This window comes from Diadema setosum, chromosome 2, assembly GCF_964275005.1.
Source record: "Diadema setosum chromosome 2, eeDiaSeto1, whole genome shotgun sequence".
NCBI lineage: Eukaryota > Metazoa > Echinodermata > Echinoidea > Diadematoida > Diadematidae > Diadema > Diadema setosum.
The window spans coordinates 20,573,711-20,589,219 of NC_092686.1; the positions used below are offsets into that span (position 1 = coordinate 20,573,711).

General features: G+C 40.8%; 1 protein-coding gene across 3 annotated transcripts in view; it reads left to right on the forward strand.

The window, feature by feature from the left end:
* Positions 1 to 15,509, forward strand: part of LOC140246225 (mitochondrial 10-formyltetrahydrofolate dehydrogenase-like) — a 647,794-nt gene that overhangs the window by 46,368 nt on the left and 585,917 nt on the right. For all 3 annotated transcript variants that reach the window (XR_011902451.1, XM_072325677.1, XM_072325676.1), the window contains exons 13-20: positions 2,075 to 2,225; positions 3,563 to 3,633; positions 3,999 to 4,192; positions 6,234 to 6,327; positions 7,135 to 7,234; positions 11,367 to 11,465; positions 13,563 to 13,728; positions 14,921 to 15,026. Coding sequence is in view for 2 of the 3 variants with exons in the window: in XM_072325677.1 (XP_072181778.1) it covers positions 2,075 to 2,225; positions 3,563 to 3,633; positions 3,999 to 4,192; positions 6,234 to 6,327; positions 7,135 to 7,234; positions 11,367 to 11,465; positions 13,563 to 13,728; positions 14,921 to 15,026 (981 nt within the window). In the remaining variant the exon portion in view is untranslated. The remainder of the gene's footprint in view (positions 1 to 2,074; positions 2,226 to 3,562; positions 3,634 to 3,998; positions 4,193 to 6,233; positions 6,328 to 7,134; positions 7,235 to 11,366; positions 11,466 to 13,562; positions 13,729 to 14,920; positions 15,027 to 15,509) is intronic.

The window sequence follows — 15,509 nt, forward strand, 5'->3', positions numbered from 1 at the left end:
ACGCACAGCTCTTAATATTATAAGATATGTATATTCCTGCTAATTTCTACGTAATTCTATGTGAAATTGGCAAAAGAGTGTTACGACCACAATCACTCTGAGAATGATCGCACAAAAGAAACAATCAACTGATGTTCAGGCGGTTTATTAACGGTGATAATGTGGGTACAGACTCGTAATCGGTTTTCACATCAGTACAATAATGATCAATAAAAACAATTACAAATCGGTTATGGAATCACTTACATGCCTCCAAATCTTAAAGAACAAAGTCCCTACAGTTCCCTGGTAGTGTCCAGAAGTGATGTTCGATGCACAGATGAATGATCCGCGACGCACCAATGAATGATTCCTCCGACGTAAATCCAGAGGCACAGGTTGCATTAATCCACAGTATAAATCCGGGGTAAAATCCGCGATATATGTCCACGGTATAATGTTCACAGCGAAGCGTGCAGAATCCAAATGTTATGACGACCACTTCCAGTTGATGCGCTGAATGATTCACTTTATAATGTCCAGCAAAGAAACCAGCCCGTCACAGCTTTGCTGTAATAATGTCCGTTGACACTAAAATATGGAGTCTATCTCCAATGTAGGCAAATTAATTCTCTGCAGGCAAAATGTCTCCCAGGCCTTATCTCCACAAACACAGTTTGTATAGCAGGTCAGCAGGTAACACAGGACTGACTATAACAAGTCGCTTCAGAGCCAGAAGTGACGTTACTCTCAGAGCAGAGGTGTTGGGTACTCTGCCTACTGCAGAATTTCTCCAGCTTATATACTATCCATTCACCCCTTTCTAGTACATTCTGTAATTTTCTCCAACCTGGGGCCACATACCTGAATATACTAGCAAGTCCAAATTCCAGGAATCCTGGATGACTCACTGCCTAACTATGTGCATAACATCATTGCCAAAATTAACTACCAATCACATTGGGCTACAGGGACAGTGCCTCACTCAGCCAAATATGTAAGCACTTCCCAGAATATTCTGGAATGGGTGAAATCATTCTAGATTGAGTGAGCTATAATGTATTTCCTGTCACATGCACACATGTACTGTAGCTACATTGTATACCACGTAGAAAATTCTCCACTGATCTGGTCAGCCTGTATGTTCTATATCTATATCATATAGAATGTTCTCCATTAATCTGGTCCACCTGTGTACATACACATTAAAACAACCATGCATACAGCCTTGATACATGTACATAACTACTTGTGTGTACATTTGTGACAAGAGAAATAAACCAGTAATACCAAAGAAAAACCCACAAACGAGAACTACAGAATTCATATTTCGGCGATACTTGTAACAATGTACAATTTTTCATTGATGTGTAACAAACCCAATAGAGAACAATTGTTTGCAGATTGTAGAAGAAAGCAGTTACCTTACACAGACAGTTCTTTGACAAGAATACATTAAACAATCCAGGAAAACTTTGGCAAATATACTTTATCAACATGCCTGTTGGTAGATTCAGTTCAATTTCAATTCACGAAATTTAATGTCATGTCAACAAAATGTAACATCATTCTTGCGTAACTGAGAAATGAGCAACATACATAGCAAAGTGATAGATTAAGGAAATGATCATATGACATGCAAAGTTTGTAAGCAAAATAATTAGGAAAATATGCTGGAAGTGAGATAACCACTTGAAAAGCAGTGCTTATAATAATGTTGATCACTCAAAAAAAAATACTCGGCAATAATCCCATTGTCATAACTTTCACAATATGTGTGTTTTTCTCTGCTCTTTTGACATTTTTCACTACATCAATGCAAACTAAATCTTTCTATCATTTTTTTTTTTCCATGAGGTGATGACAGCCAAGGCACCCTTCTGTCATCCTACTTATTCTTCTTACAGACCACTGGCCTTCAGAATATGTCACATTTCATTATTTCTTTATTTTGTGAACATTGACAACAAACCTGTTCATCACCACACATTTCCAACTCTGCACCTTCTGCAATATCACCACTGCATCCTACAAACTGGTAGCCATCAGATAACCTCAAATTGTTCATTTTTACCATGTTGTGTGTGTATCTCAGGCTGGCAGACCTGATGGAGCAGCACACAGAGGAGTTGGCCACTATAGAGAGCATTGATTCAGGGGCTGTCTACACCTTGGCTCTCAAGACTCATGTTGGCATGTCCATAGACACATTCCGCTACTTTGCTGGTTGGTGTGACAAGATCCAGGTCTGGCATCTTTGTTTGTCTGTCTTTCAGTTTGTTTATGTTGGGGGTTTTGCCAGTTCGTGGGCTCAAAAGGAATTTTGGCATAATTGGATGAAATGAAAAATTGGTGACAGATGAAATGGTTAGTTCACAGTAAAGGGTCTTATGATACCATTTCACTAATTTGCTCAGACAAATGTCCACTATAGGAACTTTTTCCATGTGATATTGATTTGTTTTCCAATGAGTTCACAGTTATCATTTCCATTGTATGTATACAAGAGCAGATGTAAATAAGTTTTTTTCACACCGTCAGTCTGTCCATAATCGATTTTGTGGAAGCGTACTTTCAGAACCGTTTGAGGTATCCTAATTAAATTTGGCATATGTATATGAGTGGACTAAGTTGTGCCTATCAACTTTTGGGTGCACACACTGAAGGTCAAAGATCAAGGTCAAATTCTTGACTCGTCTATGGGAACCCGATGCCCCCTGTTTTGAAGCAATGGGAATTCGAGGAATCTGGGAAGCAACGGGTTAAAATTTCACTATTTCTCCAATGCCAGAAGGTATTTTCTTGAAACTTAGTATATACATGTATTTTCAGATAAATATTCTGTGGTGAACATTATGGGCCATGGACTAAAGTTAAAAGGTTAAAGGTCAAGTAAAATACCAAAATTTCATTTTTCCTCCATATATTGGAAATAGCCTAAGCTATCATCATGAAACTTCATAAATATGCATGTACTGCCTGACACGGATTCTCTTGGGAATTCTCTGGGGATTCTTAGGGTCAAAGGTCAGGCTAAAGTGCTGAAATTCTATAATTTTATGTTGGAATTGCATTGTTTTCTCCATAGTTTGGAGATTACTTAATGCATGCACTTAATGAAACTAGGTATATAGCTGCACAAGGATTATTGGAGGAGATTTGGGCCATGGGGTCAGAGGTTGAATGAAGATATTTCCCATATTTTTAAAATAGCTCAAAGTATTGACATGAAAATTGGATGTTACCAGTGAATGATTATTTGAAGAAAGTTGTGGGCCATGAGGTCAAAGGGCAAGGTCGAAGGTTAGGTGAAAATGGGCAAATTCCCAAATACTTGCTCTCTGACATTTTGGCAAGCATGTTCTCGCTGTTCTGAAGGGAATGTTCCCTTGAGAACAGCGAGAACATGCTTACCGAAACATAGGGATTGAGTAGGCCCTTTTCAGGGCCACACACATACCCTAGAAAGAATATGTGGTGCACCGTTAGGCCGTCTAGACTCGAGATACAAATGTCAGTAAGTAGAACCCTGCAGCACCATTCTGACTATGATGTTATATTTGTTGTTTTACCTGTTACATAGGGATGTACTATTCCCATCAACCATGCCAGACCAAACAGGAATCTCACATACACAAAGAAGGAGCCACTTGGGTAAGACATTTCTTTAGTTCATGTTATTATCCTCCATGGATGAATGCATTGCTGCATTGGAGTGGCTTAACATTTTCCTACTTTGTTTTTTCAACTCAAACTGAATGTACAGTATGGAAAAATGTGAAATTGATGAGAGTGAATTTTAGGATTCTAAAATAAATAATGTCTATCTACATATTTGCATGTGTTTTGTATTCTTTTTATCATGTAGTGCTGATGTAGAAATCTATATTGTGACTGATCTTGTTTTGTACATTTTCATTCAGTGATATCTTGTCTTCTGAAAATTTATTAGACATGAAAGATTTAATGCAGCTTTTCATCAGTAATTCTTAATACACCTTTAATCTCGTATTTTACAGAGTGTGTGCTATTGTGGTCCCTTGGAACTATCCCCTGATGATGCTTGCCTGGAAGATGGCTGCCTGCTTAGCAGCAGGTAACACTGTGGTTCTGAAGCCGGCTCAGGTAACACCCTTGACAGCCCTCAAATTTGCTGAGCTGGTTGTTAAGGCTGGCTTTCCCCCAGGTGTCATCAACATCCTCCCTGGATCAGGTATGTTGCTCAGCTACAGGTAGGCATCAGTGTAAGATGATGACTTCCTTTAGCCTCAAGGATATGCTGCTAAGCTTTTGAATTTTGTAGGGTTTCAGTGCCAGATCTTCATATTTGTCTAACTGTAGATAAAACATGGGCTACAGAAGACTGGAATTCTTTGATTGATTGTGTGACTTTATTGGTCTAAAGGATTGTCTGTTTGGTTTTTGGCTGTTGTAGAGCAGTAGGCAGTACAGTGTATGCTTGTCAAATATATGTTAATCAGTCAATGTTGTAAGTAGTAAAAAGCTTTAGCAGAACATAAATGAGAAAAACCTCTAATGTAGTTCGACTCTGAGTGATCTCTCAGCTGGCAGTAGCCACCGGGGACATGACAGCCTGAGCTGTGGCTGGCTGTGTTTGGGAAGAGAGACAGAGAATTCCACGTAACCTGTGATGGCAAGTAGGACTGTCTCTGGTACCATTAGTTCAGTTGTACCAGTAAATGTCTGAAGCCAACATGAGGCATCTCCAACAGTTATCAGTGGCATAAGTCTTGATGTTCTTAGAGAACATGCAAGGCGTTATTTTCAGTTGGTTTGATAGCTAGAGAGTTTGGAGCCAGAGTAACAAAGCTGCTGTATTCGCCAGCACAGACCACACCTTGATTTTTTTTCTGAATTTTGATAGCAAACTTCATATGTATTTCTACTAGGTTTTGCTTGTTTGCTATTGTGTGTGTCTGTGTTGGTGTTTAGCAGTAAGGACTGAATGACGCAAACTGTACTGTGTCAGGAGTTTGAAGAATAATTGAGCATGTAATGTGAAGGATAACTGAGTGTGTGTGAGCGATGTAGGTGTGTCAAACTAGAGAATAAAACTTGCATGAAAAAGAGCATGCACATTTGTGTTTCCATTCACACATGCCATAAAGCCTGCTGTACAATAGCAGAGTATTGTGTCACATGAGATAAAGCTATGAATGTTTAATGTTAGATGTGTACAGGGCAGGTCATTGTAATACAGTGGCCAGGATGTCTATGCAAAGCTACTTAGATGTGCTCTGTTTTGTGTCCAATACTTTGTTTAATCTCCCCAAAATTGGTACAGAAACAACAGCGATCAGTAGGTAACAAGAAAAACAAAAAACAAACAAGTTGTAACTTGATTGGGGAATATGATGTTGTGGATAAAATCAATGCAGTCATTGTATGACATCGAGTTGCTCATTGGCACATTGCATAGTCCCATACATGATTATGAGCGTTGGTTCAGCAGGTTATTCACTAGTTTGGACAGGCCACTATTTGGTTGTCCTGGCATATAGGCCCCAACCGAGTTAATTGTTTGTTTTTTTCTGGGAAAATGAGTGCGGCCGTGTTGCCAGCGAACAAGGTATTCCTTATAGTGTACAGTATGTCCAAAAAAAAAAAATTACTATCAGATTTTTGCATTGATAACACCCAATATGATTAAAACTGTCTAAATGCTACTTCACGGTCTTAAAATATAACATGTTAGCTCTATTTTGCAGAAAACCCCATTCGATTTGATTAAGCGGTCACAGAGAAATGTAGACTGTTGTAAAGAATGTCATGAGTCAGATTCTTCAAAGTTTAGCACTTCGATGACCTTGTGTGTGAATACAATAGACAGAACTTGGAGGGAAGAGATTCCTGACATCCTCTACAAAATTCCTCATTTCTCTTTGCCCACTGAAGCAAATCGAATGGGGTTTTCTTGAAGATGTAGGCAATGAGTTATAGTTTTATACCCTGAATTTGTATTTAGATTGATTCAATATTTTTAAAGATATCATTGCAGAGAGTCCCGTTGTAATTTTTTGGGGGGACAAACGGTAATATTGAATCAGATTGATATGGCTTTTTGTAACAAAATGTCTTTCCATATCTGATCAAATGCAGCAGGTTTTGTAAGTAAGTTGATGTTTGTCCTTGCAGGTATTTTGAGATGTGTGAGAGAGCTTATACTAAATGTTGCTTTGCACTACAGTCACGTTTGCTTTTTTTTTTTTTTCATATTTTCTTACTGTATATAGGTTCTGTGTGTGGCCAAAGAATGGCTGACCATCCTGATGTGAGAAAGCTTGGCTTCACTGGTTCTACCCCAATTGGCCAGCAGATCATGAAGAGGTCAGTAACATATCCTTTCAACCACTATGTACATTTTGTGGCTAATTCCTGAAGTAACAAGCATACAAAGTATTGTAGAATATGAGCAAAGCTCGGAATTTTCAACAAAGACAATGAAAGTCTATCAGAAAGAACATTGCTTAAAAGTGATCACATTTAGAGTCTCATTTTTTGAGTTGTGTGCAAGCTCATTAAGGCAAAAAGTGAAGACAATACTTTCTGACAATCAGATTGTTTACATATTGCACTGACCCAATTTTCTTGTTCTTATGTGAACTTGCCATATACACATCAATGATCTTTCTTCGTCAGGTCTGTCATGTCCATGTAATGGAGAATGTGTAGGAGTTGGCATTTTTAGAAGCCAGGTCCATGTGATATATGATATTCATTTGATGAATCCTCAATTTTAATTGGTCAATGGTGCACTCATTAAAACTGCTATCTGAATTCTGGGCAGTTTGTTCTTGTGACTAGGCATGTAGTTCTACTTCCATGTACAAAACCTGTTATGTTTTCTAAGTAGTATCAGTGCGTTCATATGTGTAAACTGCTAAGATCAGGGTATAGGTTTTAGCTGATGATGTCACATGATTCTAGTACATGCAAATGTGTAATAGATCTGCACATTAGTGTTCACATGTAAAATAAGTAAATGGAAGATTTAGGCAAGCAAAAGTGATTCTTAAGATATGAAATGTTGAGGCTGTGATAGGACAAGCCACACACTGCAGAATCTGAAACATGTCAAAACTATGTATTCAGCATTTAGTCATATAACCATGCATCATATGTTTATGTTTGTAGTTGTGCTGAAAGTAATCTGAAGAAGGTGTCACTGGAACTGGGGGGAAAGTCTCCCCTTGTCATCTTTGCTGATTGTGACATGCACATGGCTGTCAGGCAGGTTAGTTGCTTCTGTCTCTTGTGTTGTTTTTTTTGCATGGAGATTTTTTTTTTTTCCAGACGAACTTTTGGGTTGTTAAAATCCTGTACCATGAGAAACATTGTATTTTTTTTTTTTTTTAAAGTATGCTCACAGTTTGCTTTTTTAGCAGGTAACTTGTTTGGGAGCGGGCAAATTGTGTAAAGTGACGTCTTTATCTTATCTTTTCTTTTTCTTTTTTTTTTGGGGGGGGGGTGGGGGATCATGCACTGTGAGCGCTTAAAATGGATGAGAATGGGATTTAGGATGAATACAATACTTCTTTGATTTGTGCATGTATCCAGCACTTTGCCCAGAAGCAGGGCTGAAGGCAGTGCCTTTAACTCTTAGGATGGAAAACCTCTTGTTCACATCAGGTATGACAACACTTCTGTGGTACTGTGTGGAGATAAATAAAAGGGGAAATATAACAATTTTCATGGCAGTTCTCAGTATTGTTGCCAGTAGAGGCGGCGGTGGCAGCGGCATCATCTCCAACAATTTGGTGTACTTTCTGTAACTTTCCACAGCTTTGAACTATGACCACCCAACTGACACCACAGGTAAATGTCTTGAAAATGTTGGTCAACTTTGAATATTGGCAAAATCTGACAAGGTCAGAGGTCAAAATGTCAATGAACTTTCCCCAATAAGCACTGTACTCACAGTGTTGTGATGTACTCACAATTTTCCACAGGTTTGAGCTGTGACCACAAAAATCACACCACATGTTTATCACCTAAAGATGCCAATCAAGTTCGAATATTTGTAAAGTCCAACAAGTTCAGTGGTCAAATGGTCAACAAACTTTACCTGATAAGCACTGTTCACATATGTGTTGTAGTATTCGCTGAAAAGGTTCATCTGATTGGAAATTCAACTGGATGAGCGTTCGTTTTATCACAATCAATGAAAATTACCTTTACTTGATAAGACTTTCGCCTGCTGGCTCTGCAGGCTTCTTCAGATCGAGCGTTGTGAGAAGGACTTCCCACGAGCCGACGTAGCTGGCGCACGCCGATCTGAGAGAATGGGATCGTATATTGAGGAAAGTGAATACCTCTTCCCAGGAATTGGACCTCTCTGGCACACAACTCAAGAAATGGGTGGTCAACATATCCAAACACAAGCTCTCACAAGGAGAAACCTCAGTTCTAGCAAAAGGATTGAGTTTTGCGGTTGCGCCTGAAACTCTACCAATCGAGGAATTTGTGGTGGCGACGGAACAAGCCACGGCAGTTCTCAAGAAGCCCCAAGCCGACCTTCTGAGAAATGATGTCTTGGGAATACTTAAAAATGCAAGACCTCCTCAACCGAACATCAGCACAGACGAAAAGAAAGCCTTGACAGAACTAGCTTCAAATAAGGAAATTACCATCCTTCCCGCAGATAAGGGGAAAGCTACAGTGGTCATGGACACTCAAGACTACAAAGACAAGGTCAGTACCATGTTGGCAGATGTTAGGACGTATGAATTACTAACTTGTGACCCCACTTCCTCTTACAAACGGAAGTTAATAGCGCTACTTAAGCCGCTCAAAGCTCACAACAAGATCACTTCCAAACAGTACGACTACCTCTATCCAACGGCCGAGAATGTACCACGTCTGTATTGTACCCCTAAGACTCACAAAGCAGGCTTTCCCCTCCGACCCATAGTGGATTACATTGGATCCATCGGTTACAATACCTCAAGGTCATTAGCAGACATATTGTCACCGGTGGTAGGGAAGACAGATCATCATGTACTCAACTCCAAGGACTTGGCAGAAGAGTTTAAGGACATCACACTCGAGGAACATGAAGTTCTGGTCTCGTTCGACGTCGTGAGCCTTTTCACCAACACCCCAATCAACCAATCCATTCAGATCGTAAGGGACAGACTCCAGAAAGACTCCGAACTACACAAGAGGACCAATCTCACAGTGGACGACATCATAAAGCTTCTTGAATTTATCTTGTCGACCACCTACTTCAGCTTTGACGGCAAGATATACCGCCAAAAATATGGAACAGCTATGGGCAGCCCAGTGTCACCCGTTGTCGCAAACATCTTCATGGAATACTTGGAAGAAGAAGCCATTGCCACCGCTCATGATGACATCAAACCCAGAGTTTGGAAGCGTTATGTAGATGACATCCTTGCCATCGTAAAGGCAGACACAGTCGACAGACTCAAGGCACACCTAGACCAAGTCGATGACACAGGCAGTATCAAATTTACCCATGAGCTAGAGGTTGATAATTCCATCCCTTTCCTGGACACCAAGATCACAAAAAGACCGGATGGCACAACCAAGATGGTCGTCTACAGGAAAAAGACACACACGGGACAATACCTGAATTTCCAATCCCACCATCCACTCCATCAAAAACTAGGGGTCATCCGTACACTCATGGACAGAGCACACAGCATCGTCACGGAGGAAGCAGACCTGAAGGAAGAGGAAGATTACATCCAGTCCTCTCTCAGGAAATGTGGATACCCTGGCTGGTCTTTCAAGAAAGCCAAAAAGAAAAGGGGGGATAATCAAACCAAGAAGAATTCACAGACCAAACCAACCAATCAGAGGAGGAAATTGGTAACCATCCCATATGTAAAGGGTACCTCGGAAACATTGCAAAGGATTTACCAGAAATACCACATCTCCACAGCATTCAGGCCACACAAGAAACTCAGGAACATCCTAGTCCACCCAAAAGACAAACGATCCATCGATGACCAAGCGGGGGTAGTTTACCAGATTCCATGTGGTAACTGTGAAAGAAGCTACATTGGAGAAACAGCTAGGAAATTTGGCACCAGAAAAAATGAACACAAACTAGAGGTAGACACAGTTAGTGCGTCCTACTACACAAGAGGGAAAAAGAAGGAATCCACCTCCCACATGCACAAGTCGGCCATCAGCGACCATGTGGCCAGTGAAAACCACCACATCAACTGGAAGAAGTGTTCCATCCTAGCCAGAGACTCTGGAAAAACCTCACGCTGGATAAGGGAAGCAATTCACATTCGGAAACAACAAGGGAGAACCTTCAACCGAGACCTCGGACAATATTCACTTTCCTCAATATACGATCCCATTCTCTCAGATCGGCGTGCGCCAGCTACGTCGGCTCGTGGGAAGTCCTTCTCACAACGCTCGATCTGAAGAAGCCTGCAGAGCCAGCAGGCGAAAGTCTTATCAAGTAAAGGTAATTTTCATTGATTGTGATAAAACGAACGCTCATCCAGCGTGTTGTAGTATTGTTGTGTACTCTCAACTTCCCACACCTTTGAGCTATGACCACCATATTCACACCACAGGTGCATCACTTGAAAATGCCAGTCATGTTTGACTATTGGTGAATACTGACAAGCCCAAAGGTCAACAGGTCACTGAACTTTACCTGATCAGTACTGTTCTCAGTATTTTGGTGTACTGTTTATAACTTTACACAGCTTTGAGCTATGCATACCAAATTCACATCATAGGAACATCACCTAAAGATGCTGATCAAGTTTGAATATTGGTGAATTCCAACAGGGTCAAAATGTCAATAAACTTTTCCTGATAGGCACCATATATTGTGTGCTCTCAATAACTTTCCACAGCTTTGAGCTATGACCACAAAAGTCACACCACAGGTGCATCACCTGAAGATGCATGTCAAATTCAAATATAGGTGAAATCGGACAAGGTCAGAGGTCAATGAACCTCCATTGAAAGTCACAAATTGCGATACGCAGGTGAGACTTAACTTAGCATGTCTCTTGCTTGAATGATACACATTGTCTCTGTGGGAGCCTTGGGGCAGGGCTGAAACGTTCATTTAACCATCACATCTTGTTATCCTATGGAACGGGTATGTTGTTTTGTTTGCAGATGCCCTCATGAGTAAAGAATGATATATTATTTGTAAGAACTCTTGAGGTAGTTAAATGCTGTGTATAACATACCGTAAAGGGGCACCACATAGAATTTACATCTATGTTGAATTTCTCTAGGGGCTCAGGTGAGCATCAAGCCCTTCCCTGGGACTCTAGTTGTTTAGTTCTTTCAGAGTGACAATATCTGTCGATTCCTTCAAAGATAAAGAAAGGTTTTTCTCATCTTTTTTCCCCCTTCTTCAGGCTCTGGGCTCAGTGTTCTTTAACAAGGGAGAAAATTGCATTGCTGCTGGAAGGCTCTTTGTGGAAGACAAAATTCATGATGAGTTCATTTCAAGAGTGGTAAGGATTGTTTTTTGACATATAGAACACAGTCTTGTGTTCCAGATCATAAAGAATTAAGTATGATACAATAATTCATTGAACAGAGAAAGTTGAAATAAAGGCAGGGTTCATAATTGCCTCAGACATGGAAATTTAGACAATTCAATGTTAGTTTTCCTGCATGGTGTCTTGTAGGAACCTGAAATCATCTTAGCTTGTTCAAGTTTGTGACATTTTCTCTAAGAAATGTAAAAATATCACACAAAGAACTTTTGTTGAGATTTATATGAGAGATGACTTCCTCTGTCAAAAGGACTTTTTTTATGCAAAATAGGTTGTGCAAAATAGGGTCAAAGTTGATATCTTAAAAGCTACATTGAAGGTAAAGATGGCCTTTTAAACATCTAGTGTCATGTTTCATTCTGTTCATGTTCAAACCCTCTTGCTGAATGTACGGGTACCAAGCTAGTCATGCTAACACACCCCTGCATGCACACACATGCAATTTTCCTTTGTTTTGTATCTCAGGAACTATCTTTCTGAATGTGCCCAAGTTTTGTGTGTACAAAGAACGTGACCAGTCAGGCATATTTTCAGATGAATTCTAAATCCATACATTGCTCCATTGGTCATGCAGATGAGAATCACAATTACTGTAAATGTGGTTATTTTCGCATTAGTAATTTTTATAAAATGGGTTCAAGAATGTAGCCAATTGGAAGCGCTGAAATGAGTCACGTGTGCGTGCATTGATTTCTTCAGGTATGCACTAAGAAGAGTCTCTCTTCCACCTCCCTGGCCTGACGTACGTCACAATGTTTACACTAGCAGTGCGCACTCAATCAGTTGTTACAAGTGCGTCACGCGCTACTATATGCGCTGTCAATCCTGTAAACAACTTCTAGTTCGGGCCGCGGGCTGCCACAACAGCCGGCAGCCTTTCTTGTGCATAACAGTACGTGGCGTACGTATACTCTTATACGTACGTACAGTACTTTGTTTTTCTGTGCGGGATTTCCGAGTGCGACGTGCGTAAATGTTTGGGACGAACATCTTCGGACATCTTGACTTTTGAGCGAGTGCTACATGTAGTTGACTGGTATTGACCCACAAAGGTACGTGAATAATGCTGTTAGTTTTCGACCCATTTTATAAAACAAATGATGCACAGGACTATTTCGTGGCGTTAGTGAAGGTGCGGCGCACTCTCGAGTATTGACAACGGTTGCAAACATGCACTCGGCTGCGCCTCGTGCATGTCGCACCATTGTCAATACTCTCGAGCGCGCCGCACCTTCACTAACACACTCTATCCTGTGCATCATTTGTATATTAACACTCGGCTGGGTAAGATGAGTTTTGCTTGCTTTTTATTCTGTGGAATCACAAAAATATATGGCATGCAAAAAATATTCGCGTGCTTTTATTTTCGCGCTAGCTTCTGGTTGCGTGAAATGCGCAAAAATTTCCACTTTTACAGTAGTGTATAAAAGGGTCTGATTCTGTCTACTCTGAAAACAGTATGCTTTTCTAAACATACTGTTGTGATGAGGGATTTCCTCGTTTTAAAGATGATAATCATCAGCGGACCAATGTGGGGACCTGCATATCACCTACCTTGTCTGAGTTCAAGTCTAGTCACTTTTAATTTTGGTCAATATTATTACAGGTTACAGGTCAACATCTTGGAATAAGTGGATTTTCACAAAAAAGGGTGAATCAGTTTCTATAGATGCAAGCATAGAATTAAGCTACATGCATTGGTAATTGTTTTGCCTGCATTACAAGATTTGATATTACATATGCTGTGTGTTTTGTAGTGTTCATATTTTGGTTAATTTCACAAGGTGGTCAATATTCACAAGATAAACAACTTGCGGGAATATTGCCCCTTAGGTAAACACAAATGCTGTGGTCGGAAATCCATATAACTGGTCTTCTAGAAAGCAATGACACTTATTTCTCATTCTAAAAGATATTGTATTACAAGTCTAAGTTAGCGATGGCATGTACAGTGTGACCATTAAAAAAAAAAAAATTTTAATATATATATATATATATATTGTTACCCAGCGTGTAGTGGACTCTTGTTTTGGTTGTATGTTATTTTGTCAGGTGGCAGAAATCAAGAAGATGAAGATCGGTGACCCACTGGATAGGTCAACATCACATGGCCCACAAAACCACAGAGCTCATCTGGAAAAGCTGGTGGAGTACTGTGACATTGGTGTCAAAGAGGGCGCCACACTGGTATTAGGAGGAAAGCAAGCAGATTTGCCAGGTTTGTAATGTAGATACTTTGCTGTCAAGGATTTTCTGTAGTGGTGTCACTGCTTTGTGAAAATGTGCCATCCCCATAAATGACAAGGGTTGCTTTATTTCAAACAAGTGTGGACAAGCAATTTCCAGGATAAAGACAAGCCAGTTATCACTTCAAGCTCTTAAGACCGTGTCACACCTTTCCGGGCAAGCCTTGCGTGCGACTTGCAAAGAGCATTTTTGACTACCCGGAGGTCCCCGTAGATGATCCGCACATGACAGTACCTAGCATGTATCTCAACCATAGTCACGCAGAGGTGCGCACGCATATGTTTTTACCCGCAACCGTGTTTAAGCCCTGTCACACCTTTACGGGCAGGCTACTCGGGCTTGTTACGTGTAGGGATTTTCTACCATACCGGACATTCCTGAGGGCAGAAAAGGATTTGAGCGAGTCAGCGCATGTGTCTTACTTGCTGGACGCGTTCTACTTAAATTATACTTGAGAGTATACTGTGTGACCTTTGTACCAGTCGCGTGGGGGCTGACAACTCAGAGAAGGAATTCCTCTAATGGAATGGCTGAAATCCCACAGAATTTCATTATCTTGGCTGCATACGGGACTGCGAAGTACCTGCGTGGGAGTTGCCTGGGAAGTGCTACCACTAAGGGCCTCCTACTGGCGTTCTGCGTGGACCTCTACGGGCATTCCCGCGACCCACCCGGAAAAGTTTTAGTCATGCTCAAAACTTGGCTGCGATTAAATCGGACTTGCGTGAGCACCTCCGGGCAACTACGCGCTAGATACTGTCAGGTGCGGACCAACTGCGGAGAGCTCCGGGGAGTAAATTTGTTTCCCCACAAGTCAAGCCACAAAACTTCCCCCGTACAGTATGACAAGGCATGAATGAAAATTGCAAACATTCTTGTTCGCCCGCTGAAAATCTTCTACGTGCTGGAAACTACCTCCTCGCCACAAGCCCGCGTAGCTTGCTCAGAATGGTGTGACACGGCCTTTAGAATCTGCCCTCTGAACAACCTCCATTGTAATAATAAACCAAACTTTTTTTTTCAAGCGTCAGTATTTCTTGTGAAAGCTGTGGTCTGAGCTGAAATATTCTGCACTTCTTGCTTGAGAAACCACTTTCAAAGGGACATACGTGCACAATTTGTGTGCTAAGGGAACCCTCTCTTTACATTTTCACCTCTTAAAGGTCTGTACATGGAGCCGACAGTGTTCACTGATGTGACAGATGAAATGATGATTGCCAAAGAGGAGTCATTCGGTCCTGTCATGGTTGTCTCCAAATTCTCTGCCAGGTAGGCCAGACTTGCTTCATATATGTGTGTGCGTGTGTGTGTGTGGGGGGGGGGGGGGGAATTATGGTATTTACTTGTCAGAAACTGTATGTGTCTAGTGTTTTAGCTCATCCACTGAAGGTGCACTGAAGGTGGAGGAGGGACTAGGAGATCCAACTGGAGTTCTTTTATTTTCGGTCTCTCTTCTTTCACAACTATTCAAGTTAAATGCCATAAGTTTACAATTTTTTCTTTAGTTGTGACCAAACTATGGTCAGAGATGTACTTTGGTTACCTTCTTGTTAAGGTGCTGTTAAAGTTAAGTGCTGAAATCGCAGGTGATTTCAGTTCACATGTTCAAGTTAAGCTGCTAAACTCTTCCAGCTTCTATTCCATTCATCCATTTCACACTTACACAGATTTTTCAAATTGCTTTATGAGCTCCTCTGTTTTGCACATTCGTAATACCAATGCTGTTTGTATATGTTAAAGCATGGCAACTTA